The sequence below is a fragment of the Botrytis fragariae genome, assembly GCF_013461495.1.
Source record: "Botrytis fragariae strain BVB16 chromosome Unknown tig00000225, whole genome shotgun sequence".
Lineage (NCBI taxonomy): Eukaryota > Fungi > Ascomycota > Leotiomycetes > Helotiales > Sclerotiniaceae > Botrytis > Botrytis fragariae.
In genome coordinates, this window is record NW_023501002.1 from 88300 (window position 1) to 113963 (window position 25664).

Below are 25664 nucleotides of genomic sequence, written 5' to 3' on the forward strand. Positions count from 1 at the left end.
CGTGAGAGATGAATTTTGATGCATTTTTAGTAGTGAACCTCCTTGATTCACATAACTTCCGTTTTTCCGCTTTGAATTTCATTGAAATCAATACGGAGTTCACGCAAGCGCCACTTTCTCTCAGTTATCAACGACAAATTGCACATGTAGCCTCACAGAACCATCCACATCAAAATTTAGGTCAATGTCATATATTCGCTAAATCAAGATACAAAAAGCATACTAGAATAACCAGATCCTCTAGAAATTCCCAGTAAGCCTCAAGTCTTCGAACACCAATTTTGCTCTTTTCCGTGACGCCTTATTTGAAGTGAAAGTATCGAATCCCAAAAAATCCCATCAATTTCCAAATCCCCAACTCCACAGTGCCCTAACACTATGTTCACCTTCTCCATCCATCGCATTTTTAACAGGCATCAACGGCACTTTGAGAACTAAACCCACGTTAGTTAACCACCCTGCAAAGAACACATCATACACTTACGAGTCGAGATATCCCTAATCGATTCCCTGGCAATCCTCCTCCCCAAATCAATTGGTTCCTCATCTTCATACACCGCTCTCACATGACCCTTCTCATCTTTCACCATCCTTCCTCTTCGAATCGGTTTCGGTTTTTGGAAAAGCCTTCCTGAATTTTGGCTGTCTCGACGACTCGCGCTATTTGCATTCTTATACTTATTCCCCGATTTACTTTTCCGCGCCGCCTTCCCAATAAAAACCTCCCGACTCTTCCCCATTGTCTCCCTCAAATTCGCGATTTTCGCCTCCCCGATATAAAACACTTTGATATCTTCCCCATACTCGAAAATGACAGGATGACCCTCACAAGTTAGATGTTCGTCATTGAATATAGAGGTTCGTCTAGAATTGAATGGTCCCTTGGAACAGAAATGGATGGTTCCCCACCCACTTGCATATCCCGAGTCTATGGATGTGGAATTGGAATGTGATGTTTTAGGGGGCTTGGGGTCGGTGTTACTGCGTGTGCGGGTTTGGTGAAGGGTTGAGGAGACGAGAGGTTTGTTTGTGATGAAGGGCATACTATGCGAAGATGAGATTAAATGGAATGAAATAGGGTGTTTGTGGAGTAGAAGGTTAGTATTAAGGTTACTTTCAGAATAATGATTCTCCACTATGGATAGTACCGCGATGCTACATTATAAAATCTTACCAACACTTGCATGGCATTTTTCTTCTGTAACTTGCGTGAGAAAAAACTCACTGTGGCAGTAAAACAGGATTCATGACGGTTAGTTGAAACTTTGACCTGGAGTGGTGTGCGCTTTGAGTGGCGCGGAGGTTGGCGGTTAGCGGTTGTGAATTTGCCTTGCTACAGCCTCTTGAAGGATCAACGGTTGGTTCTTATTTTATAATACAACAAAAAATCAAGATTTAACGGTATTCATGACGCAAGTTGATATTGATGTTTAGAATGGTTTATTGCTCGTGTAAATCGTAGGATAGTCAATCAAAAATGAATTCAAAGCGAAAAGAAGCAGACACTTCATATTTCATGAGTATAGAAAAAATATAGTTTTGATGATATACACAAAAACGAGCTAACTAATAGAAAAAAAAAACCCAAGAGAAGTGACAAAGAATAGTAAAACATCGGCTGAAAACGAAGGGAAAAGAGTGCAGGTAGGAAAAACACATCGAGACTTCTAGACCTTCAATCGTGATACAAGATTCCCTCGCTCATTCCCACGATGCTGACGATTGAGAGAAGAATGATCATCTTTGCTGTAGTCATGAACCTGATAAAAATGAGGTTTACGCACATGTCTGTTCTTATCTCCATTCCCAACAGCCTTTGAGGCCGGATATCTGGGATTTTCCCTTCTCCCAGAAGGTAGCTTATGTTCATTGGAGGAGGATTTGTAGTCTGATCCATTATTATAATCATTTTTAGGACGGGAGTGCTTCCTCTTTTCATCATTATGATCTCTACTAGAAGAGATGATGTCATCATCCGGGGATTGGACTAATGTGATGTTAACTTATTACTCTTGCAAAACAAGTGATGAAACACGGAAACATACCTTTCGCATCTCTCTCACGATTTCTGCTCGAATTCCTGCCATCTCTTCCACCGCGAGATTTTCCCTGATTAGATGCGGCACCAGAGTCTTCATTTCGATCTCTTGGACGGTGCACTTCTTCAATCGAGCGTGGATTAGTATGTGAAGTTGCTGATAATTTTGGATATGGTGATTTCGGAATGGTCGGAGGTGCAAATGTTTTTCGTGGGGTCGGCGAATCTTGCGAACTAGAACGACTGCTTGGCATTTTTGATTTAGCCATGGATCGACTACGAGACGAAACTCTATGTTGGGCTGGTTGAAGAGAAGCATTTTCTCTGCTTGAAGAACCCTTGTCTGTCACAAGAATTTCCGCGTCGACACCTCTACACTTGAATTCATAGCCATCATCATCTTCATCATCGGAGCTGTCTGAATTGCTGAAGAACGATCTCACACGTCCATGATGCTTTTTTGATTTGGAAAGGTTCGGACTGGGTTCACCAGTTGTAGGAGTATGCCATGTTTTTGATGCGAATATACCAGGACGAAGGGATGATCCGCTTTTGACATGATCCGAATGTCTTCGTTCCTGCTGTGGCCTATAACTACTAGATGCAGCTGGGCCTTTTGCCGCCTCGTCCTTGCTTTTTCCAAAAATCCCTGGCATAGGGTAGCATTGATTACACGGTACAAAGAAGTATGATCTCTCTGTATGTATAGCACGAGTGCTATTGTTTCAAATATCGCAGTTAGGCATGGTACTAAATATAAACCACTTTGTCACTCGCTTTACTCGGCAAGTGGTCATGGGCAGTAGAGGTCGAATCTTGGTTGGAATCCGCTTCATAGCTCACGAGACATCGGAAAGATTGACCGAACGGGTAGAGACCTATTCAAATCCATTTCTGGCCGTCGACGCTCGTTAGGATCTGAACTTGACCTTCAACGCGGCTTTTTATGATGCCTTCAGTCTGCAGAGCATAACTAACACCACAAACCCAGGCATTATTTCAAACTTCCATCATATATAATGTCAATACCGGAAAAACCAAGCCTAGTATTATGAAAGGTATCTGCGGTTTTGGCAGAATCATCTCAAGATATACCTTCTTGTGCAACACCAAGGACTTCCCGCAACAAAGACCACATGTTCTTCAATTGGGCAATCAGGTTAATTAAACGTACTTTGTCATTCATCATGTTATTGGTTCGGAGTCCAAGGCATCCTCAATTCCTAGTGACCAACAGGTACACCATGAACAATACCGCGCGGTAAGAACCAACCAACAAATCTAGCGACGGCCTAAGGATTTTTCAAGAACTAAAGATCAGAATATGATTATATAACTATGGAGTGACAATTCTGAAGAAAAACTGACTCAGCCAAATTGATGCAAGGTCATTCGACCATGATGGTTTGTTGATTGGTGCGATGTGCATGGATCTCGAGTTGCGGTGACACATCCAACATGATTAAGATTATGTCATTGTAATACTGCTCTCATCGGAATGAGGGAATTATGTACATGATGAAAAAAAGTTTGCTAGACCCTGACCTTCGAACATCATTGCGCAGTTAGACCAAAAAGACTCCCCGACGTCATGGGCTATGTTTGAATAGAAACATGCCTCGATCGAGGATCTCAACGACTATGTTGAGCTATGTATGCTAGCTACAAACGATACCAATGAAATACTCTTAAGGGGTCGCTATCTGAAGAAGTTAATTGTGAATACCCGAGAACTTGGTGTCTTCCGAGTCTTAATACGCCAAATATTCAAGCTCGTAAAATAATCGAAGCGTCCACAAACCGAATGGTGGCACGGGGCATGCTAGGACTTCCAGAACATGGCCAAGCAGATACAACGGTGAGCTTAAATGGTATTGCATAGGATAAGATCCTTATGTATCTTTCAAAAGGCTGGAATGTTCAGGCGCAAGAGCTCATGTCATATGATATGATACCAGCCAGGTATAGATATGGATGTGACCTTGCCCAGCATTGTGGTAAGTTAATAACACCAATCCAAAAGTATGCTACTAAACTAATGAAATGAAGTCCGACAAATAAAAATGGTCCATTCGGACCCCTTTCTGAACTGGCTCGGGTTGTGAGCAATACTCGGGGTGCATTTTCCGCGAGGAAATGGCTTGGAAACAAGGTGAATAGTTTCGAAACTATGGACTAATGAGATAAGAAAGCTGTGATCTTCTGAGACATGTGTCTAAGGCAGTATAGTTTCCCAGCTACAATGAACAATGCCAATGGAAAATGAAAGCCTTCCTGTCTACACACTTATATGCTGGTCTCGATTATCAGATTGAATCAACTTAAAGTCACGGATAGCTAAAGCCTTCACACAGCAGATACGTCCAAATTTTATTACTGTGCGAGAAACTACACTGTTGAAATTAACATGTCCTGTGGCTCACCGCCAGTCGTCACTGAGATTATGTATTTCTTCCTGCTGGATTATATACCTGTTGTAGATTCGCTAGGTAACCAGATTTGCTTGCGATATGCTGATATACTGCGGGGCAAAATGATGCACCACATACAGACTTGAAACGGCCATGCATACAATCTGCTAAAGGATGATCGTCATGCCGACATAATTCGGGCAAGTAAGGGGCTCTCGTAAACCTTCTTGGCAGTCGCTTGGCAGACGTTCAGCTTGAGTCAGCTGATCAACAGCTGATGAGATCGATACACCTATGATGGCGTTAAGAGACATCTTCTGAGGAGATAAATGGTATTGATCTCCTCTAATTTCATTCGTTTCCTCATCAGTAACTTCTCTCATTCCTAATAATAAAACTTCCGAAAATTTGTCATAAATGAAGCTCAGTCAATCCCTCAGTATCCTCGCGCTCCTTGTAGCGTCGACTGTCGCCGTGGCTGTTCCTCAAGACAAAGCATGCACAGTATTTCCTCCTCCTCCACCCTTACCCCGAGATATTGAATCATCAAGTCTGATCTTTGAACCATAGCAATGTCTCACTGAGGGTACTTTCTGCTCTGGATTCGCCGGTCCTGTTGGTACATGCTGCGATGGGTTACTATGTGAAAACGAACCAGGAGTGGCAGATGATGCACACTGCATTCGAAAGAAAAAGGTTCGTGTCGTTTACACCGTGTCTTGAGATGTGATACGTAGTTTGATAAGGGTTATATTGACATTCCCTTCCAATTTAGTGTTTGGCGAAGGGTGCTACTTGTGTAAGCATCGCCGGTCCTCAAGGCACATGTTGTTCTGGAAAGTGCGCTTTCGTGGCAGCAGACTATAGCGTTTGCAAGTGAGGAAAAAATCAAAGCATTTTGTCAATGCGATTTTGCCGTGTTATCAATAGCGGATAGGCTGTGGGCATTCTCATCTTTTCTGCTTGTTAGGAAATTCAAATCACTTTCCCCTACCTCAAATGCCGTTTCGAAAGAAAATCTTAGTTGTCAGCATCGAAATTCCTCGAAGGTTGTGATTAAATGATTGAAAGGTAATGATGAATTATCGACCCGCTATGCGAATCAAATTGCCATTTGAATGCTGAAGACTTCCCAGCTTTCAGACATGTACAGGCAAACATATGTGCAACGCCTTTGTCCTGACTTATAGCGATGCAGAGGTAAAAGCGTCGTGCGAGCGTCTCCTGGCAACCAAAATAGTCTAAAACTCCCGGTGATTTGTATGCGAAAAGTGCAGTTTACACTTGTTGTCCGTGTTGATGTTCTTTTTGTGTCGATTAGTAGGTGTGGAGAGATCTCGAATTGGTCACGAAAGAAGCTTCGGCGGTAAGCAAGGGCAGAACCTAGTTCCAACGACACATATCATATAAATCCTCTCTACTCTTCAAGAATTCAATATCTAATTTGTCTTTGGGCTCAGAGCAGAATAGACTTGCTAATTACTTCTTTTCCACCTTGTTTATTTTGCAAAATTGGCATACCAAATCCCGGCGTTCATGGCTTAAATCTACTCCTTCTTGACCGTCAATCTTGGTCTATGAACAAATCATGCTTAATTCCTGCTGATATCTATCTCAAACAACTATACAGCCTCTCGTTCTAGGGAATTTATGCATTTTGCTTTATACCAGTTAACTCGCTACCTAGGTAGATCGTGAACCTTTGGACTTGCATCTTGAAGAACAATTTAATTGGCCATGACGTGCCGAGTTCTTGGGATAGAGAGTCATCAAAGACCTCGTCAGGTCTCTCAGTTCCTGGCGTCTTCATATCAAACTAATATTAACCGAAAGAGTAATCTTTGCTAGGGATTGTAGTTTATCCCGCGTTATTTGAATTTTCTCGGCTGCCAAAAGTACAATCACATAGAGTAGTGCCCAAGACAACTACGTTACCATGGGATGACGGGCTTAGGAGTGGTGTTCAGACTGTATCTGTATATATGCATAGCTCATGATAGTTGCGATGTTTGAGAACCTTGAACTTTCATTATCTTGTGCTTTTGTATATGTGATCCATGGTGTGAAATTTGCATATGCTTTTTCTAATAGCCCTTATCTTCCACTCACAAGGTATTTTATTTACTTTCATGGGAAAGATGCTGACTGTTTTCAGTTTAATGAATAGTTTTCCGGGAAATTGTTTCCACATGCCCCTCTGACTTTGCATCATCTGTCTCAACCGTTCTTAGTTGCCGATCCCGATTATGCTGCTAAAACCAATATCTTGGCATAAAATACCGAGATTCCTGGAGTTCCAAAGACTGGAAATCTGCCATGCAAGTTTGTAATGATCTTCTCTATTTTGGCCTTAACGTGTGGCACCACTCTCTCACAGTTTGGCAGATCTGAACCATTAATCTACAAGCATATAACGCCAAATAAACCTTAACTCGACCAGTCCTTGGAAGAGTTGGAGGATATCCCTTCCATATCTCCCTACATATTCGACGAGATGAAGCGTTTCTCATATGTCTCTGATATTCGGAACTCATACTGACTGCTAGACGTGGGTTATTACGAAACAAATCTGCCAGGTAGCATGAACTACTATTGGCATAGAAAGGAGCATCGACATCCATGGCAGCGGGGTCAGTTTCTGGATCAACCGAACTCGCTGGGGCGATTCCATGAAATATTTCTCAGATGTTCTATCAACACATTGAAGAAGAATGAGTTGATCAATATCTCTTTAATCACGTAAGGAGACCCAAATGGGCTTCGGATCGTCTTTGTTGCTGGACGGAGATTATATCGTCGATGATCTGATAGCTCTTCCTCCTCACTTATCTGCACGTAATTGAAACCATGATTCGCTTGTTGCATGAGCAGTCCGTAGCATTTTCCCGCTACCAAGCGAGACTCTTGATTGATAAAGGCTATGATAAAATGGTTACAATCGTTCCGTGACATTACGTATATCGCTTTAGGCTTTAGCACGAGAGAAGAATCGATCTCTTCTCTGTTCAAAGAACAAGCCATCTCTTTGTAAATGTACTGGTCTTCCTTTGGGAAAACAAGCATGCCAAATTAGCCGATCCACTATGGGAAACCATCCAAAGCAAGCAAACTTGTTGACACTTTCATTTGATCTTCCTGAACTTTTGGGCAATTCCAATTCAAAATATAGAATCTCTCCCTAGAGTTGCAAGCTAGCACTGTTTTCTTCAATCCCTCCAGTAATTTCCTGATCCTAAGCATTATATTGTGGTGGCGCATCCTCAATTAAATATTTCTTCATTGTCCCATTTTGTTGACACTTGATTGAGTCCTGAGATGAAGGTCCATGAGTAGCTTCATATTGGCGAACTCGGTTTCTTTGGAAGCTTCAGATCCTTGTTCTTGGTAAAAGTATTGGTCATTTAATTGTGTAGAAGTTAAGCGTCTGGTGGTGACTCTTCAGCTGAGTTCTCTTTTGCCTTCATTGTTGCAACTCTAGTGACACGTTCTACGGATTGACTTTGATTATCAGGTTGATTCCATGTAAAGTTTTAACTCCCGGAGGTTCCATGCGTCGGGAGCTATGCTTACTACCCGACAATTACCTATATCTAGCTTTTTGATATAATTCACTGATAAAGACTCATTGCGTACTGTGGGGATATCGATCATGTGATCATAAAGAGGTCACTATTAGCTAGCGAGGCGCTATCGCCTTCTTATATCAGTACTAGCTTCCCATAGATAATATTGAGATAATATTGATTAAAAAAGATTACAACCATAACAGACTGAAGTACTCGTCACTTATCAACCAAGTTGATACCAACAATTACATTCGGGTAACCGACCCTCAGTAGAGCGTTACTTGGATCATCTCCCTATCCACATCGCTTCCAAATGTTCATCCTGCGACTGGCAGGGATTTCAAATACAATCCAGTGTCAAGTCAGATCAAGTCAAACCAGACATCCACCATGTAGGATCAACTTATCCTTCATTCTTCAAAAGTCCATTAGATAATCTCTGACCTGCAGCCTAGGGAACAAGAAAAGGCTTTTGTAGCCTCAAAGCTTAAAGTCTCATCAATTACATCAGAGAATGAGCAACTGTTAGTCACAGCCACGTGAGGATCATTCTTATACAAATGTTTATATTGGCGGCCACTAATTCTTTTTCCCAATCCAGATCCTTCGATGACTCGAGAACCGGTACTGATACAATCACAAAATTGAGTTCAGAATTGCCAAGCATCGCAGACAGCGGTCTCAAAAATCTACAGAGTTTACAAGCACCAGAGCTGTTCCGGCAACAACCTTCTTACGTTTTTCTTATTTACCTATGGAACTTCGAATCAGAATTTGGCGCCACTCCTTTCCACGATAGCATCTCACTTTCATAAAACCCCAATCGCCGCATGTCCAGACCAGATCTCCAATCTCATTTCGTGCCTGTGATAACCCTCCCATGGCATTTGCAAACCGAGAGAGCCGAGCTGAAACTTTGAAGCATTATCATGTACTTTACCAAGCACATCACAGAAGTCAAGCAACAACATCCTCTAGTGACACTCAAGCAGAGGCGTAATTATTGATGACTATTACAGTGGGGAAACAGATTTGCTATTACCACATGTAATACACTTCAACCCGAAATTCGACTATCTCACCCTCATCTACTCAAATTTTCTTACTGAATCTTCCAATATCCACGCTATATTTCCACTATACGACTAATAAACTGCGAGATGTATCGAGAGTATTCGCGAGGTCAAAATGTACCACGTAACATTAAAGGAGCACAGACTTGACTGTTCGTACAAGATGAGTATGCTTGGCTGCTTCAAGAGTCTTCGACGTATTAAGTTGATTCTGCACCCGGATGAGACAGTCAATACCAATGATCTATCTAAAAAAGAATATTCTAACTGGTTTATTGAGAGGAGGTGGACTGGAAAGGCAAAACTGGAATTTGTGTGGGAAAAGGAAGACGATGATGGTGTACTTTTCGAGAGAATGAAAGGAGAATTGGGTAGAGTGGCAACAAGAGGAAAGCATGAGGTCTATTTCATTCAATCAGAAATTTGAATGAGATTGAAATTTACAGGATGATGACGGTTTGTCATAAAGCGTTCTGTAGCTTGATAGTTTGGTTCAGGTGACCGAGCTTTACAAACTGTTCTTTTGTTTTCTATCATTGGCAAAATCAAGCAGCAAACAATCAAACAATCAGTAACCTTTCTTGCCTCATTTTTGATCTATAGAGTGAGATTGAAATCCCAAATTCCATAATTCCATAAAGTCTTGTAAAATTGGAAAAGTACCTTTCGAGAAGAGTGAATTTATAAGACAATGCTATAGTTGTGGATCAATAGATTTTGTGAATTTAGGAAATAGACCTGCAAATGACAAGTATCTTCAAATACCTAGGTAGCTTAGCTAATCTCTTTGGAAGCCGTGTTAGTTCAGCTTTATTTATTACTGGCCATATGATATGGTGAATTGTATTAGAGCAATTGTGTTGATACAGCTACCAATCTCTCTGAAAGCCATGTCATGTCATGAGTTCAGCTTCATTTATTAATGGTAATATGGTATGGTGAATTATACTAGGGCCATGTTTTGATACAGCTGCCGTTTAGCCGAGATCAATATTTTACCATATAAACCTTTCAATTCGCACAGCATTTTCGAACAACACATTCTCGAGAAATACAATCAACTACATCATTGTATGAACCTTGCCCTTCTGCACAACATTTTCGAACAGAAATTCAATCAACAAACACATTCAACAGCTATGGATCATAGTAACAACATGTAAGGAACACTTCCCAACGATTCGAATAATAACTAATTGATCTCTTCTCAAAGGACTCCAAAGCCATCATCCGGCAGCGGAGCCAAGAACTCTCCACCAAAGAAAACACAAAGAAAGGAGCCTCGAACCAAGGAACCTCGAGCCAAGAAGTCTCAAGCTGTGAAGCCCCAAGCTGTGAAGCCCCAAGCTGTGAAGAAGCCTCAAGGTGTTGACCAAGGAACCCAAACGACTGGTCCGCCTGAACTCACAGAGTTTACACTCTTCCCCAAGTTACCACTCGAAGTTCAACGTAATATTTGGCGCTCAAGTTTCGAATCGAGAAAAGTCGAGCTTCGATGTGGTTACGTACGACCAACACCACTCAACCAGCCCCTTCCATTTAACTATCCATTCGAACAACTTGGCAGAGATCAACTTGTGTGTAAGCAATTAAAGATCCCCCCTATCAGCAAAGTTCCGGTCGCCTTTGTCAACAGAGAAAGTCGCGCCGAAACACTCCGACATTACGTTCGACTTTACCAGGACCTTCATTCACCCGAACACGGCACGAACCTTCGGTATCCCTGTACGATCTATTTCAACCCGAAGATAGATACCCCCATCTTCTATGGAAATAAACCTCAATACGCGTTTGACAAGATAAGTCTCTCCCTCGAGAGACTTTTCCCTTCATACGACCCACTTGCCGTCAAAGTGATGAGGAGCATCCGCAACGTCGAGATTGAGTTCGCAGGATCATTTATATCCAATCAAGATTCATATGATCTGGACGGATGTCGAGATGCTCTAGCGATGTTTGAGAACCTTGAAACAGTGCTCATGCTGAGTACCAACACGCATCCCGATCCCTCGTTCGATATCCAAGCTTTTCTAACCCAATATTTCCGCCGCGATGAAAATTACCCGAGTCGTGATAGAACAACTCGGGTTCGATTGCGGTTCTGGTCTCCACCTGATTGGCTTCTTCAAGTTGCCGCCTCTAGGTCTCTACCCGATTGGCTTCTCCAAGTTGCCGCATCTAGGCCTCATGATGCGTAGACTCACCGAATGCTTCTGGGTCGAAGATCATTGTTCCGAGCAACACACCTTTGATTGCTTTTTACAAGAACTAAGGACTGGATGGAGTTTTTTTGAAGGCAGGGTGTAGATATATCGTTTCATAACCAACAAGAAACGAACGTAGGGTTGCTTTTCAGTCCTTTGCAGAAGAAGCTGTTACCAAACACCATACAATAAAATACATGTCTCAATTGATGTTCCACAGTGAAAAGGAGCCTTGAAATAGTTTTATGTGCACACTAATGCAGGTGCCAAAGAATCAAAACAACCAGCTTACTCAAAAACAATTAAACTCACCACTGGATACCTTAAAGTAACTCTCATATCCCACCACTATCTTTTCTCTGTTGTCTGCATTGCCTCTCTCAGTCTTTTGTCACTCCTCACACCATTCCGTAGCAATCTAACCATTAATACTCACCATCCCATCGTCTCTTCTCCCAGTATGTTCCGTTTGATTTCTCACTTCAGGAAACACCATCCACCATCTCCTTTCTACCTTCGTTTTTTCATCACCTCCAACTCTTTCAATATTCTCTAAACATCCTATCATGTAGCTACTACCTGATACTCAACGTAGACTCTGCCCATTCACAATGAGCCACATCACAAACACCTCACATTCTCATCATTCTATCTTTAATCCTACATGACACTGCAGCAACAAATTCGAATTCCGCTCTTCTACCACATCACTCATCTTTGCGACACCACTCCTCCCTCTTCACTTCCCATGTTACAAACTCCAGAATGATCCAGCAGAACTTCAAAGGCCTTAACTCTACCATTTACTATATCTACCACTCTCTCACTTTTCCACAGCTCCAGCACCTTCAACAACTCCAACACCTCCATGTAAATCCCACGAGCAATTTGCCAAAGTGACAATACTATGACGAACTTCTCATTCCCTCATTCTCTCAATTCTCAAACATCAACCCAACCATGTCACATATCTCCACTCAGATTCCGCAACTCCTAAATGCTCCACAGCAAACTGCTCTCCGGAGATCACTGTAAAGATATGACCAGGAGATTGTGTACCTATCAGTGAATAAACTCAAAAAAATTACTCACCAGCCCGGAAAATGAACCCTCTTCACCTCCTACAGAATGGTGGCATCATCCTCAGACTCCCATCCATATTTTCACCTTCGTGTACGTAGATAGCAATGCCATCTATCCCTACACCCCTCGGATTTCAGCAAGTCCAAGTATTGCCTCTCTTCTCTTAACTTCTCTTCTTTCAGAAAGCCAGGAAAGATATCAATAATAACTTACATCATCCTCTCCATCTTCACTTCTTTTGATATGTACCTACCATCTGAAATTTACTTCACTACGATCACACTTGACTTCTACACTTGACCTCCACCAACAGACAAACAAACAATCAATCAAGCCTATCAAACTCTCCGACCCGCAAGCCCTCAAACCCCAACTCACATCTATCACAAGACGTCATCACATTAAGTACCTACGTAACCAACCTTCTACCACAGCACAGCACAGCACAGCACATCACATCACACGTAATCAAAATACCCACCCAAATGCATCCCCTCCAACAATTCTTAACAACCCCAGCCAAACCAAACCAAGTCACACTACCATCCAATAGCACAATCACTCTTCCATTCTCCATTCTCCATTCTCCAGTACCCAACATTAGTAACAACAAATCCATCTATCCATCCATCCATCCATCCATCCACGCTACGCTACACTAGCCCCAAGATTGCGAATCCGCCACGTGGAGTGGCAACTAGCCTATCCACACATCCTAGAGTGATTATTTTCTTCTCCACATATAGTCGGTAAAAACGCGGGGATGTCGGACGGGGACTCAGCCTTTTACAGGTGGGGAGGAATGGGATATGCAGAGATGGTACTCGAGAGGTGTATGCGATTTCCCTGTATTTCTCTTGCACGATTGGGTTGCGTTGTGGGCGTGCTTGAGAAGGAATGGATTGTGTAACTAGGAAGTTCCTGTCACGGGTTCCTGGCATAGCATAGTCACGTGGATACTTTTGGTATCCGTATTCTGTATTGTACTTTTCTTGCACTTCTCTTGCGGCTCTTTTGATTCGTTTAGTCTGTTAAGTTTGTTGTATGTTTTGTATCTTATATTTTATATTTTGTATTTTACATTTTACAACTTACATCTTACCCGGCACCTACCGGTTCGGTATCCCTTGCATCTGATAGTCATCATGTACTAGATATTTCAATGATCTTTTAGTCTTTTAGTCTTTTAGATTTTCGGGCTGTGGGGGTTTGAGCGTATATTCAGACGCTTATGTACCTAGTAGGTTATATATACATGCATGGGGAATAAATATCCATAATGCTGTATTGGGATGAGAGATATTATATGCGAGCGGGATGGAAAGGGGGTACTATAACATATCATATAATACTCGTTTGAACTCGTGCTTGTGCTCGAGCTGTGTGAGAATATACAGTTGCACGGCTGCAAGAGAAAAAAAGCAGTTTTGTGCTCTGTGATTTATCATCTCGTGGTCTGTATCGGTATGCATTTCTATCCATCTAGCATTGGGGTTGCATATCAGGATTTCAGCATGTTTTCCAGCTGCACGCATGCACGAGGAGGAAGTTTACAATTTTTACACTCAAGAAATAGAGATAGTCGACGAGATAATCATTTGAAGATTAAGAAAAAGCATATGATGAATTGATGAGTGGATGAATGGGCAATCCATCCATCGTATAAGTAATCTCACGGCACAGGTCACGCGAGTGTCCTAAATGCGGCGGATGAGAATGGAAATGGAAAATTTACGTACCTAGTAGGTAAGAAGTGAGATTTGATTTGATTTCCCGATGGGGAGATCACGTATTGTTATCTTTGAGTTTTGGAGCTTGTATGCTGTACACCGCACAGTGCATACAGTTGAGAGAAATCGATAGGGAAGCATTTCTTACCTAGGTAGGTACACGAGTGTATCTATCCGTTCATTAGAAATTCTATGCCCGAAGTAATGCCCCAATATCTCCTCTCTCTCCTCTCTCCAAATAAGAAAATAAGAAAATAAGAAAACACATCAAAAGTTTATTAAAGACCTATCTAGGTTGTCCACCGAGGAACTTGTGAAGACTGTAAGATTAATCTCGATGAATCTCGGTACGTAGAGTGTACCTTCAAGGTCGCGAAATTATGTGTCTGAGATGTTGTCTGGGTAGTGTTTATGACTAGGTATGATGGTATGGTAATTATGGTATGGGATATCCACTTCACTCGTTCATTCATCGCAAAACAATTTGTATATACAGTGTATGAAACTGTACGTATATACTATGTCTCAACGCACCAACCTTCATCATTCCAAAGTATATTTGTTTCCATCAGAATCAAAATCCTACCTGGACTGAACTGAACTAAACTGGACCAAACTGAACACAAAAGAGTCCGGAGAAACCCAATTGGGAGCGGAGACCCCGCGATGAAAGAATGGATTCTGGATGAGATGGATGAAATGTGGATGTGAGAGAGAGGATTGGAAGTAGCAGTGGAAGATGGAGGCTTCTGGACTCTTTTGATACTTAGATGGTATGGTCCTAGGTATGTGTGTATACATTGAAGACGGTCTCGATTCATGAGGAGGTATTTAGGGGGTCGGTACCAGGTTCATGCTCATTGGTCATTGATCATCGCGTGAACCGGCCGGGAAAGAGAATTATTGATTGGGAGAGATGGAAAGTTCCATATCTCAAGATTCAAACTGACCGAGGGCCAAGTCGTCAGCACGGGATGTTGGCGATCGGGTTTGGAAGGAAGATCAGCAAATGGATGTGAATTGAGAGTCACGCATTATTATTATCCTGTCTCGAGCCTAATACCGACCTAGTACTTACTCATGGATTATGGTAGGAATTGAATGAAGAGGAAGCAATTCGCCACGGTCACGGCGTAGAATCCTTTGGTGAAAAATATACATACTCGAGGAGTGGGGGCAAACACGCACAACATGTGAGATAGAATAAGCAGATTCCCACCCTGAAGATCTTCAGCTTTTGGATCATGTGCAACACATGTTAGATCCTATGCCTCATGTGCCTCTCGATACATTGTACTCTACCTTTTATGTTCTCATGCAGCACAATTCCTACCAAACCCTTCATCCTCGGTTCTACATCGTTAGAGTCGGCAAATCCTTCTCTCCTCCTCCCTCCCCGTCTTCCAGAACTTCACAAACTCCCATCTGCCGATCTATCACTCTCTTGAGAAGAAATGTTTCATTAGGTCCCGTTGGAAGTGGAGATCCGATACCGTTTTGGGGTCGTTGTTCATGGGATGGTAAAATTCTCTAACAGGGAAATACGAGATGAAACGAGCTATTGTTTGCAATTTTTGTTGATCCTTGTAGGGATGGGATTGGATGGAGGTGGTGCTGATTTGGTTTTGTGAATAGGAAATTCATCTCATATTTTGATGTTTACCGATCCAGTTTGTAGCTCTACAGAGGTAATGGATGGATGATATTTGATGGTATGATGGTAGGTAGATTGAATGTCGTTATAACAAATATCAACAAATGAAGTCCCTCCCATGCAATCCATCTACAAACCGCAGACACGAAATTTTCCCAAGGCTGAATGTAACCTATTTTCAGAACTCGCCCTTGTCCTTGGCCACCTCGTGTAAATGTTTCGTACCTTTCATTTATTTATACCTCATTGTGCATACGCATGCAGAGGAGAATAAGTATATGCGTTTGCATATGGCGTAAGCCCCTCCATTCACAAGGCTTAATCACCATCGAGCATCTGAACAATTAAAGGGGCAAACAGGATTAAACTTTTCACGTGCCAAGAATTATCCCCTTACGTGGATGTTCTAGAGTGGCCCGACCCGCAGGTAGAGTACGGATGGAGTGTGCATGCATGCGTAAGTAATTACTCAGCCCCTCCCTAGCGTATGCAGTTTGCACGAACTCTTTTTTTGGGGGGGGAGGGGAAGGGATGATGAACGGTTTGTGCCTGTCGAGTTAGGATATAGTCCGTTAGACACTGACTAGTTAGTTCATGTCGGTCGTGTAAAGTACGGTACGGGAGTGTCGACAAGGAGTGGAGAATTGGAGAAATGAGAAACTAATTCCCCTGGTGAGACTTGAGTGACTGACTTGTGAAGGGAACGCAGAACAAAAAGGATGAATCATGAGTGAGTGACATGTTTGGCATGTTCATGGCGTAAGAATCCTGGGAAATCGGTTGCAGATGGTGAAAAGGTACTCGGGATGAAGGGTGGCGTTTTGAGAGGCGTTTTAAGGTACGCCTATCATTGATGAGATAGCGTGTCCATCATATCGTCTGTACTTTTCCTTTTTCTGGTGTGCAGATTCTGTAACGACTTTGTTACACCACATCAGGGGAAGAATTCTTGGAAAAGGTTATTTGGCTTTTGTTATAGATGCTGGGTCGAGTGGAGAGTAATGAAGGGTAGAGTGTAGAGAGTAGAGAGTAGTGAGTAAAGAGTAGAAAGTAGAGAGTAGAGAGTAGGCAAAGAGTATGAAGTAAAAAGTATAGAGTAAAGAGTATAGATTATAGAACATCTTCACTTGTACCGTATCTTGACCCCCAAACTGACCTCGAATCTCGATTCCGATAATCAAAAGGAAGCCTGTCCATTCACAACCGCTCCCTAATTAATTTATACACTCGATGAAGATTCTATCGAAGCAAGGGAATGATATCCATCTCCACATCTATCCATAGTCCCCGGGGGCTTAATTACGGTATGCTAAGCTCATAAGCTGACTTTTTTCAAGGTTAGATATTCATCAGCATTCGTGCCATTGACCATTGACCATTGACCGTTGACCATTAACCATTAATCGTGGACCATTGACCCTCTCTCACCCTTCCACCCCTTCCACCCCTTCCACCCCTTCCACCTTTCGAATGGTCCCTATCTAATCTCTCAGGGGTTCGTAGCAAGCATTGCTGCACATTTCTTTTTTTAAATCCATCCTTAAACCTCCGAAATATATCTCTTTCATCCAAACACATACATTTGCTCTGTTGTCACACTCTCGCTCGCTCTCTCTCGCTCTCCCTCTCTGAGCCACCAGAGACTTCATCCATTCTCTCATTTCATCTGAATCTTGAATCGGAATAAAAAAGAAGAAGAGATCCAGTTTTATTTTCAAACACTCCTTCCTTTACCATCCATTCATCCATCCATTTAATATACAACCTTACATGACTCTTACTCATTGACTAAGATCTTCTCCAATTCTTCTCCAAGCTCCAACAATTCATAGCAGAGTCAAGAACGGGGTTAACTTCCGAACCCATTCACATATCGAGCCATATACTACATATCAACCAGGTATTTCGACTATACGAAGCAAATCTGATTCACTTTGTCAAGTCCGTTCACTCGTTCACACCATACATACGCATAAACGAATCTGGACCTTTCCTTTACAAACACCATCTACCCACAATTTTGGATACCCACCGCGGCATCCATACACTCTTTTCTCCAATCATTCTAGACTCCTATTTTGAGTCGACCCAACCTTCCAAGCCTTAAAGAATTCCCACAAAACCGACATCATGGCCGATGATTTTGGGGGTCATGACCCATTAACTTCCTCAACTCTTCCTCACGACAATCCCAATCCAACCGTTATTCATCCAAATCCTGAGAAGATTACTCCTAGTAGACAGAGCACGATGAGGTCTAAGGGTGGATTTGAAGTACATGCTAGTGGAGCGACAACTCCCAGTAGTTTCAAGAGACAGAGCAGACATGATTTAAATTTGGACGATTATTTTGTATGTTTATATCCTTTTCTTTGCTTCCAGTCAGATCTTCTACTTCTCATCTGGTTCACCCAAGACTTACACCTCCATAATCATCTCAATATGACTAACATCCTCTTCACCAATAGGTCGGACCAAGAAATCTCGATGCTCATTCCAAACTTCCATATTTTATGCGCCTTCATGGATCCGTTATTCCTCGAATGATAGTACCTCTTTTCTGGATCGCATGTTGGTCTACTTTAATTACATGTATTTCAAGATTCTCGGGTACAGAATTGGCTGTTAATACTTTACTTTTGACGGTTCTTGGTTTTGTTATTTCTTTGGCATTAAGTTTTAAGAGTACTACTGCTTATGAACGGTTGGTCTCCCTTTTTCCTTTATCCCCCTTCTGGATGGGAAGTATACATCAAAGAGTTCGAGCGCAGCGAGCTAAAGGGGGTTTGGGGGCTTGCCCCCATATATCATACTATTTTACCGGACAACGTCAGACATTGAACACTCAAATTTCTTTGAAATGACGCTCCGCTGGCTCTCCGAGCGCCATTGCCATGGAGGCAGACCAAATTATTCAAAACATTATACATAGAGCCTTAACTAACATAAAAACAGTTATTCCGATGGACGTAAAGCATGGGCATCTCTCTCGGTCCAATCCCGCAACCTAGCTCGATTCATCTGGGTCAACATCCAAGAACGTGAAGGTGATATGGGAAAAGAAGATCTCCTCGCAAAAGTAACTGGTATCAATCTCGTTCTTACCTTTGCTGTTGCTCTCAAACATAAACTTCGTTTCGAACCTTATGCCCACTATGCCGATATCTCCGCTTTAACCCATCATCTCAATACTTATGCTCAATCGGCTACTACTCCCGAAGTTCTCATCGAGAAAAAGAGAACACCATGGAAGCGTGCTGGTGAATACCTTGGTCTTAGTTTCGCCGCTAGTAACCCCCGAAAAGCCATCAAGAGATCTAGCAAGCCCGTTGGAAATCTTCCAAATGAAGTCCTCACCTACCTAAACTCCTACGTCGAAGGAACCATCCGCAACGGCACTCTCGATTCTCCCGTCGTCTTGGGTCAAATTCTCGGCTGCATAAACGCCCTCACCGATTGTTCCGCCGCCGCAGAACGTGTTCTCCAAACTCCCCTCCCCATCGGCTACAATATTCTCATTTCCCAAATCGTCTACCTCTACGTCTATCTTCTCCCCTTCCAACTTTATGCTTCTCTCAAATGGATTACCATCCCCGGAACCATTGCCGCTGCATACATCATCGTCGGTCTCATGGCCATCGGAAACGAACTCGAAAATCCCTTCGGAAACGACGTCAATGATCTTCCCCTCGATCACTACTGCGCCGAGCTCGCCCGCGATTTCGATATCCTCACATCCGTCAAAGCACCTTCCTGGGATGAAATCGTCTACGGAAGAAAGGAACGCGTGACGGAAGATACCGAGGAAGAGTTGATGCGCGAAAACAAAGTTCTCTGGCCACTCAGCAACTCTGGTGTTAGAATGTGGAGAAACAGAGACGAGAAGGAAATCCGTGATGCGTTGGCTGCGAAAGTTGTCGTCGCGGATAGGAAGAGTAGAGATGCGTTCACGAGCGCTGGAGAGGCAAGAGCGAGTACGGCGAGAGCCAGGAGTGGGAAGAGTGATTTGAGTGCCGACAGTGCGGATAGTGCTGCTTAGTTGGGGAGAAGGATGTGAGTGAGTGAGAGCAAAAATGGTGGATTGTAAAGACATAGGGAATAGAAAAGCGTGGATGGGATGCGATGGGGTAAATTGTTATTCGAAAAAAAAAGTAAATGAAGACAGTTGGGATGAGAGGACCGGAACATATCACGCCCTTTTATTTATCTCATGACAATCAAAAGTCCATGATTGGTACGTACGCGCGAAAGGCAGAAAATGGGTCGTATGTATGTTTATATGTATGTATGTATTATTCACGGGCGTTTTTGGAGGGAGATTAATGGAGTTGGTTGTATGTATGCATGTATGTATGTATGTATGTAGTTTATTGTATTTTATTTCACCTTACATTACATTTATTGAGAGAGAGAATAGGATTTTGGAAATCTTGACTTGAATTTTTTGAATTTTTTTTGAAGTGGGAGGTGTGATTTGTGGTTGATGTTTTGTGTGGTGTATATTGTGATTCGAGTCTTGAGTAAAGAGATGGATGGGATGGGATGGGATGGATATCGGTATTCAAGAAATGAATTGGTAGATTTTTTTTAAAAGGTTTTTTTTTACAATAAATAAAGGAAATACACGCAATGTATGTATATATATATTTGTTGTGAGGATGTTTTTTTTTTGTATTCGAAATCTTCTAACTAGTTATGATGAGATGAGACGGATGGGTGGGTGAGTGGTATGGTATTACTTGGTTGAGTGGGGGTAGTTGGTAGATATTGGGTATCGATTATATGCCTGGGGAGTGGGAGTGGGAGGGGGGAGAGTTTTGTGTATTTCTTGTATTTATTTATTTATTTGGATGTTTGGATATTTGGATGTTTGGATATTTAGATGTTTAGATGTTTAGAGATATATTTCTTGTGTTTTGCTTTTGGATGGGGATGGTGATGGGGATGGGGATGGCGATGGCAATACGAAGTATTCTCTAAGAGTGTAGATCTTGATTCGTTAGTATATGTACATAGGTAGGTAGGTGCTGGAGTGATTCGAGTTGTGGGTAGGGTTCGTGGGTTCGTGGTATGAATAGTTATTTATTTGTATTGCTGTCTTGGGTGAGAATGAGAATGAGAATGAGAAGAAGTCTTGTCTGTCTGTTTGTAGGTAGGTACTTGATATTGTATTGTATTGTATTATGTTATATCATTTCATTTCGTTTGATATCATGCTCGTGGCTGTGAGTCTGTCGAAATGGATGGCAAGTAGAAGGATTTTTATGTACTAGGTACTGTCTTGCTCGTTGTGTATTGTAGCCTAGTTCCTGGGTGTGTCTGGTATGTCTGGTATGTCTGGTATGTCTAGTATTTCTAGTCTATATAATATAAAGAATCAAGAACTGCGGATTAGATTAGATTAGATTAGATCTTTTGCTTCTGTTCTGGTTCTATTCTGGGTTTGTGGGAATAGGGGGTTGGGTTGGGTTTGATATTATGTTATATGATGTTGTAACTAGCTAGGTAATAGGTATGGTTTGTTCGATATTCATCTATTGTTTTTGCTGAAAGGTACTAGATACTAAATGTATCTCGCTTGGTAGAAAGGTAGAGAGGAGAGAGGAGGGGGAAGGTGCAGGATGGTTCATGTTTATAGGTAGTCGGGGTAGGTGGGGTAGGTAGAGGATCTAGTAGGCTAGATTCTGGATTGCAATCCAACAAGATAAAGGTTTGAATATCTCAAAGCAACTAGACCATTCGAACCCTCATAGTATTACTCCTCAATCCAGACTATCGACACTCTATCTATAGCAACCAAATCTTTTCGATGCCGTACAGGTCTGCAGATGGATAGGATATGCACTTTTGAATCCTGCTGTTTGTATGCTGTATGAAGCTCTGGCATGGTATCTGGATTTTCGTGTCTATCAGTCTCTCTCGGTTTGTTTATCTGGAGTGCATTTCATGTGTGTTGTGGTATCTCACCGTCGTTTTCTACATTTACTGATTGGTTAGTTGTTCCTTTTCTCATTCGTCGAAACCTGTCTGCGGGAATTTGTGATTCATAATTCATACAGGCGGTGTTTGAAGATTAGAATTAGAAAATACAACCGAGAGTCTGGAAGATTGCAGTAGTAATTCATAAGATTACTTGTTAATCTGGTCTGAATATATGAAGAAACATTATGTGTATAGTACAGTAGACTCAATCACACCTTCTCGAATGGAAGATACAATCAGGTTCGTTACTTCCTTCTCTGATCATCAATGAAGATTGATTGGAAGTGAGTCTTTGAATTCATCTTTTGTATTCAATTTTCGATTCTACGAACAATAAATTTCTATCAACAGGAGTCTTATCACTTTACCAATTCTGATTTCTATAACTCTACAACTTGACAACTCGACAACTTACCTCACTATCCGACAACACCAAGATATCAGCACATCTATTTGAATGATAGCTTTACAACGGCATTTTTTCCTTCTGTCCTGATTTTTAAGCTCATTTTGTTTATAATTGAGGGTTGCAGTCAACGTCGACGCAAAAAGTCAGTTATATGAACGATTTATACGTCTTTGCTGCTATCAAACCATAGTCTACATGCTCTTATTACAAAAATCCAAGCTCCTCATTTCGATAATTGATTTGACAACCCACCGCGAAGCCAATTACTTAGTAGAGACAGCGATATGCGACACATTACTTTACAATTCTCTTCTCATTAACTAATATCATTTCAGACCAGTAACAACAAAACCATGCCTCCCACTAATATAGCAACAGAGTTTGTAAACAGCAACAAACTGACGGCCAAAGAATTCATACCCTTCCTCAAGAAGCAAGACGCGACTTTCTGGAACTTAGTATCTTCGGAATCGACGATTTTGGAAGCCATGACATCACATGAGGTATTAAAGGATATGCCTCCTCTGGAAGGACAGCAGCTTCAAGCTTTATTTGCAGGACTGCGTTTCTCAGGAGAGGAAGAAGGTCTAATGGGTTTTGAGTGATGAATACAAAGAGGTATCATTGGAGAGGGTAAATGGCCAAGAGTATATTTCCCCGGGCTCTTGTGGAGCTCAAATGGAGAGATCAAACAAAATGCTACGGCAAACAATGGGAGGAGGGGAGTTCATTGATTCAGGATCAGAAAAAGAAGGGAATGAAATCATTGATTTATCTCAAAAATGCAAAACTTGTCGAAAACTCTATTTCGGTCCAGATATGTCTCATAAGCAGAAAGATAACGTTCTTTGCACACTCTGTCAGGTAGTGCCAAACTTCCATCGCCGCAAATCAGGATCAACTTCGGTCTCATCGCTATCTCTTGAGTTTCAAAAGGATGATGCCGAACCAATCCAGAAAGACGTAAATCTGGAAGTTCAGTACTACTCGCAAAGTCATCAGCTCCAAAGTCATAGCTCCGTCTGCCGCAGATTTACCTCCTTTCCTAGGTCTTCAAACCCCGGAAACTCAGTCTCGTGAACGCATCATCAACTTCGATCCTAGAGCAATCCCGTTATCATTTGATGATCCAAAATCTCCGGATAGAAGGAGCCAAGTCCTAGATATGCCAGTCGCATCAATTGATGCATCATATTCACCTAATGGTAATGCATCATTCGACCAAGGTACCCATCAAGGTGCTTCGAATGATGAGCCATCATTCATAGGACTGTGTAACAGCATTTCAAGTCCACCATTGTTAGTCGCGCAGTCCAAACAAGAGATTGCCTTGAAGTAATCGCCTCTAAAGTCGCAACCAGTAGTCTCGGAAAAGAAGAATTCACGTAGGGAGATCGATCTAACCGATGAAACATCTGGCGAGAAAAAAACTAAAGAGGAATTGGAATGGGAGTCAGCAGGTCATGATCTTTCCATTCGCTTGTGTGGCTACCTTTAGAGTTGGCAAATACTCTGACCATACCATCAACAACGACTCTCTATTCCTAACTTTGTTAGACCAAAAGTGGGAAAGATTACGACTGATTGACCCAGTTAAAGCTTTCCTCTTCAAAGCCATGAAGGCAAAATCTGAATCCGTACCTGGAGATATTGACGCGGTGTTACCTTCTATCCAAGATAGTGATCTTCCACTGGAGCACATTCAAAAACTCGTCACGGTTAGCCAAATCTCTACTCGTGCAAAGAAGGATAAAATTGGTGCAGAAATTGCACAAGTGAGATGTGACTTTGAGTTACACAAATTGGTCGACGAAGCCGGGATGTCCGTTGACCCAACGTCAAAGAGTTTTGAACAAGGGAATCCGATCGAAATCCGAAAAGGTATGTACTATGAGAAGTTGGCTGAGATGAACTTCTTGAGGGCGGGAGGAAATCTAGCCACTTGCACTGAGAGATAACTGGTAAGCATCATCATCACTAGTTCAATAAATACATGGATTAGCACTAATGTATCATAGAAACCATTTCTCGATGATTTTCGCAAGCAAAAGAGAGTTGGTATTAAGGTTTCTCAACTGGTAGATTGCTTCAGCAAAGGAATTCTGTACCTTTATCCATTTTTTATGCCCGAAATCCAGAAAGGAGGAAAAAACAAGACCGGATCCAAGAAATGGTCAGTTGCTCGCCTTAGTGTGCTATGCACTTTGATACACTCATCACAAAGCGCTTTTGAAAAGAATTTGAAACTCTTAGCCAGAGCATTTGAGCCTTTCCTACACGAATTATCCAATGATCTCGACGTTGAAGCCTTGTTGAAGGAATTAGATAACCAAGATCCGCACCCAGAAGGTTTGGAAGATTCCCGGTACCAGCATTACAGCAGTGACAATGATAAGATGGAAGAACTCTTCGAAGAGTTCCCTGGAACTTCATGTTTCCTACAAGGGTACATCATCGAATCCGGGATTAACCATTCTCCTGAAAGATCTACAGAAATTTGCCCAATGAAGTTGGCTGTCGGACACTGTTGTAGATGCAGTTATGCATTTATATCATGACAAAAAGCCAAAAGATCTTTATTTGTTGAGGTCATCCAACCTCGAGATGTTTGATAACAAGCCAAAGGAGGCTCAAAAGGGTCTATGTAGGATGTACATTGATTCAATCAAAGGCCCTGACGGTCTGACCTGTACTTCAATCAGTATGTTTATCATTCTATACGATTTGACTTGAAAAAATAACACTGACATTGAAATATAGGAAAATACTTTGCGTTAAGGCTTTTGAAAGTCACTGGACCACGCAACTTGCGCAGATCACCACGCCAGTTGGACCAAAAGCAACAGTCCATATAACTATTAAAGTGTGGGATAGCCTTGAGAATGACCACACTTCAACTTTGGATTTCCAACGATGGTTAACCGAAGTTGTTATGTTAGAAGAAGACCCCAAGACGGTTAAGTGTTCATTACAAAAAATGAACTCTATGCGACAATCGAACCTCGATGATTGTGGAATCATTGCCTTGCATAACGCTATCGCCACTTACCATGGTGAAGCTGACACAGAAATGTTTTCGGAGGAATGGAGTCGTCAAGAAAGATACAGATTTTGCTCCATGTTTGTGCAACATGCCAAGAAGTTGTATAGGGATAGAAGAGTCTAGTGAGAGGATGGCAGAGTTTAGTGGGAGGAGAGCTGATTTTGATTTGTTCGAGAGTACCAAAATGCAATTTTCACTGGCTGGCTAAATGGAAAGGAAAGAAAGGGACGTAGATTCTTGAATTATGACAATTTTGTACTGTGGAAATCCATCAATGGCCAATCTTGATGCACCATCTGTATCCCGTAGTGAAGATTTTGATTCCAATAAATACGAATACACAAAATACGTCATGAATCGAGTGAGTACGTCTTTCGTCTAGACGTAAGTATTCCATAAACTACATAAACAAGGGCTAAGAACACTAGCCTTATTTGGGTCACTTGACTGACCAACGCTTGGTTTCCTCCA

The 25664-nt window shown here is 42.0% G+C and overlaps 8 protein-coding genes across 8 annotated transcripts; 6 read left to right on the forward strand and 2 right to left on the reverse strand.

Moving 5' to 3' along the window:
* Positions 1–339: 339 nt before the first annotated feature.
* Bfra_011094 (uncharacterized protein) lies at positions 340–1043 on the reverse strand (the record flags this gene model as incomplete). Its single annotated transcript, XM_037341423.1, has 2 exons — positions 340–434; positions 485–1043. 2 exons carry the CDS (start codon positions 1041–1043, stop codon positions 340–342), a joined length of 654 nt encoding a protein of 217 aa, XP_037188235.1.
* A 624-nt stretch (positions 1044–1667) lies between these two features.
* On the reverse strand, positions 1668–2694 carry Bfra_011095 (uncharacterized protein; the record flags this gene model as incomplete). Its single annotated transcript, XM_037341424.1, has 2 exons — positions 1668–1987; positions 2046–2694. 2 exons carry the CDS (start codon positions 2692–2694, stop codon positions 1668–1670), a joined length of 969 nt encoding a protein of 322 aa, XP_037188236.1.
* Positions 2695–4866: 2172 nt separating this feature from the next.
* Positions 4867–5329, forward strand: Bfra_011096 (uncharacterized protein; the record flags this gene model as incomplete). Its single annotated transcript, XM_037341425.1, has 3 exons — positions 4867–4953; positions 5020–5163; positions 5225–5329. 3 exons carry the CDS (start codon positions 4867–4869, stop codon positions 5327–5329), a joined length of 336 nt encoding a protein of 111 aa, XP_037188237.1.
* A 3118-nt stretch (positions 5330–8447) lies between these two features.
* Positions 8448–8830, forward strand: Bfra_011097 (uncharacterized protein; the record flags this gene model as incomplete). The annotated part of the gene is made up of 2 exons (XM_037341426.1): positions 8448–8554; positions 8617–8830. Coding segments are annotated over 2 exons (321 nt in total), but the record flags the coding sequence as incomplete, so codon positions are not given.
* Positions 8831–8895: 65 nt separating this feature from the next.
* On the forward strand, positions 8896–9164 carry Bfra_011098 (uncharacterized protein; the record flags this gene model as incomplete). Its single annotated transcript, XM_037341427.1, has 2 exons — positions 8896–9011; positions 9035–9164. The coding sequence occupies 2 exons, from the start codon at positions 8896–8898 to the stop codon at positions 9162–9164; spliced, it is 246 nt and encodes an 81-aa protein (XP_037188239.1).
* A 39-nt stretch (positions 9165–9203) lies between these two features.
* Bfra_011099 (uncharacterized protein) lies at positions 9204–11286 on the forward strand (the record flags this gene model as incomplete). The annotated part of the gene is made up of 3 exons (XM_037341428.1): positions 9204–9426; positions 10226–10247; positions 10302–11286. The coding sequence occupies 3 exons, from the start codon at positions 9204–9206 to the stop codon at positions 11284–11286; spliced, it is 1230 nt and encodes a 409-aa protein (XP_037188240.1).
* A 6603-nt stretch (positions 11287–17889) lies between these two features.
* Bfra_011100 (putative upf0187 domain membrane protein) lies at positions 17890–19798 on the forward strand (the record flags this gene model as incomplete). Its single annotated transcript, XM_037341429.1, has 3 exons — positions 17890–18111; positions 18228–18463; positions 18715–19798. 3 exons carry the CDS (start codon positions 17890–17892, stop codon positions 19796–19798), a joined length of 1542 nt encoding a protein of 513 aa, XP_037188241.1.
* A 2705-nt stretch (positions 19799–22503) lies between these two features.
* Positions 22504–25316, forward strand: Bfra_011101 (uncharacterized protein; the record flags this gene model as incomplete). The annotated part of the gene is made up of 5 exons (XM_037341430.1): positions 22504–22751; positions 23153–23449; positions 23649–23925; positions 24169–24596; positions 24911–25316. 5 exons carry the CDS (start codon positions 22504–22506, stop codon positions 25314–25316), a joined length of 1656 nt encoding a protein of 551 aa, XP_037188242.1.
* Positions 25317–25664: the final 348 nt, after the last annotated feature.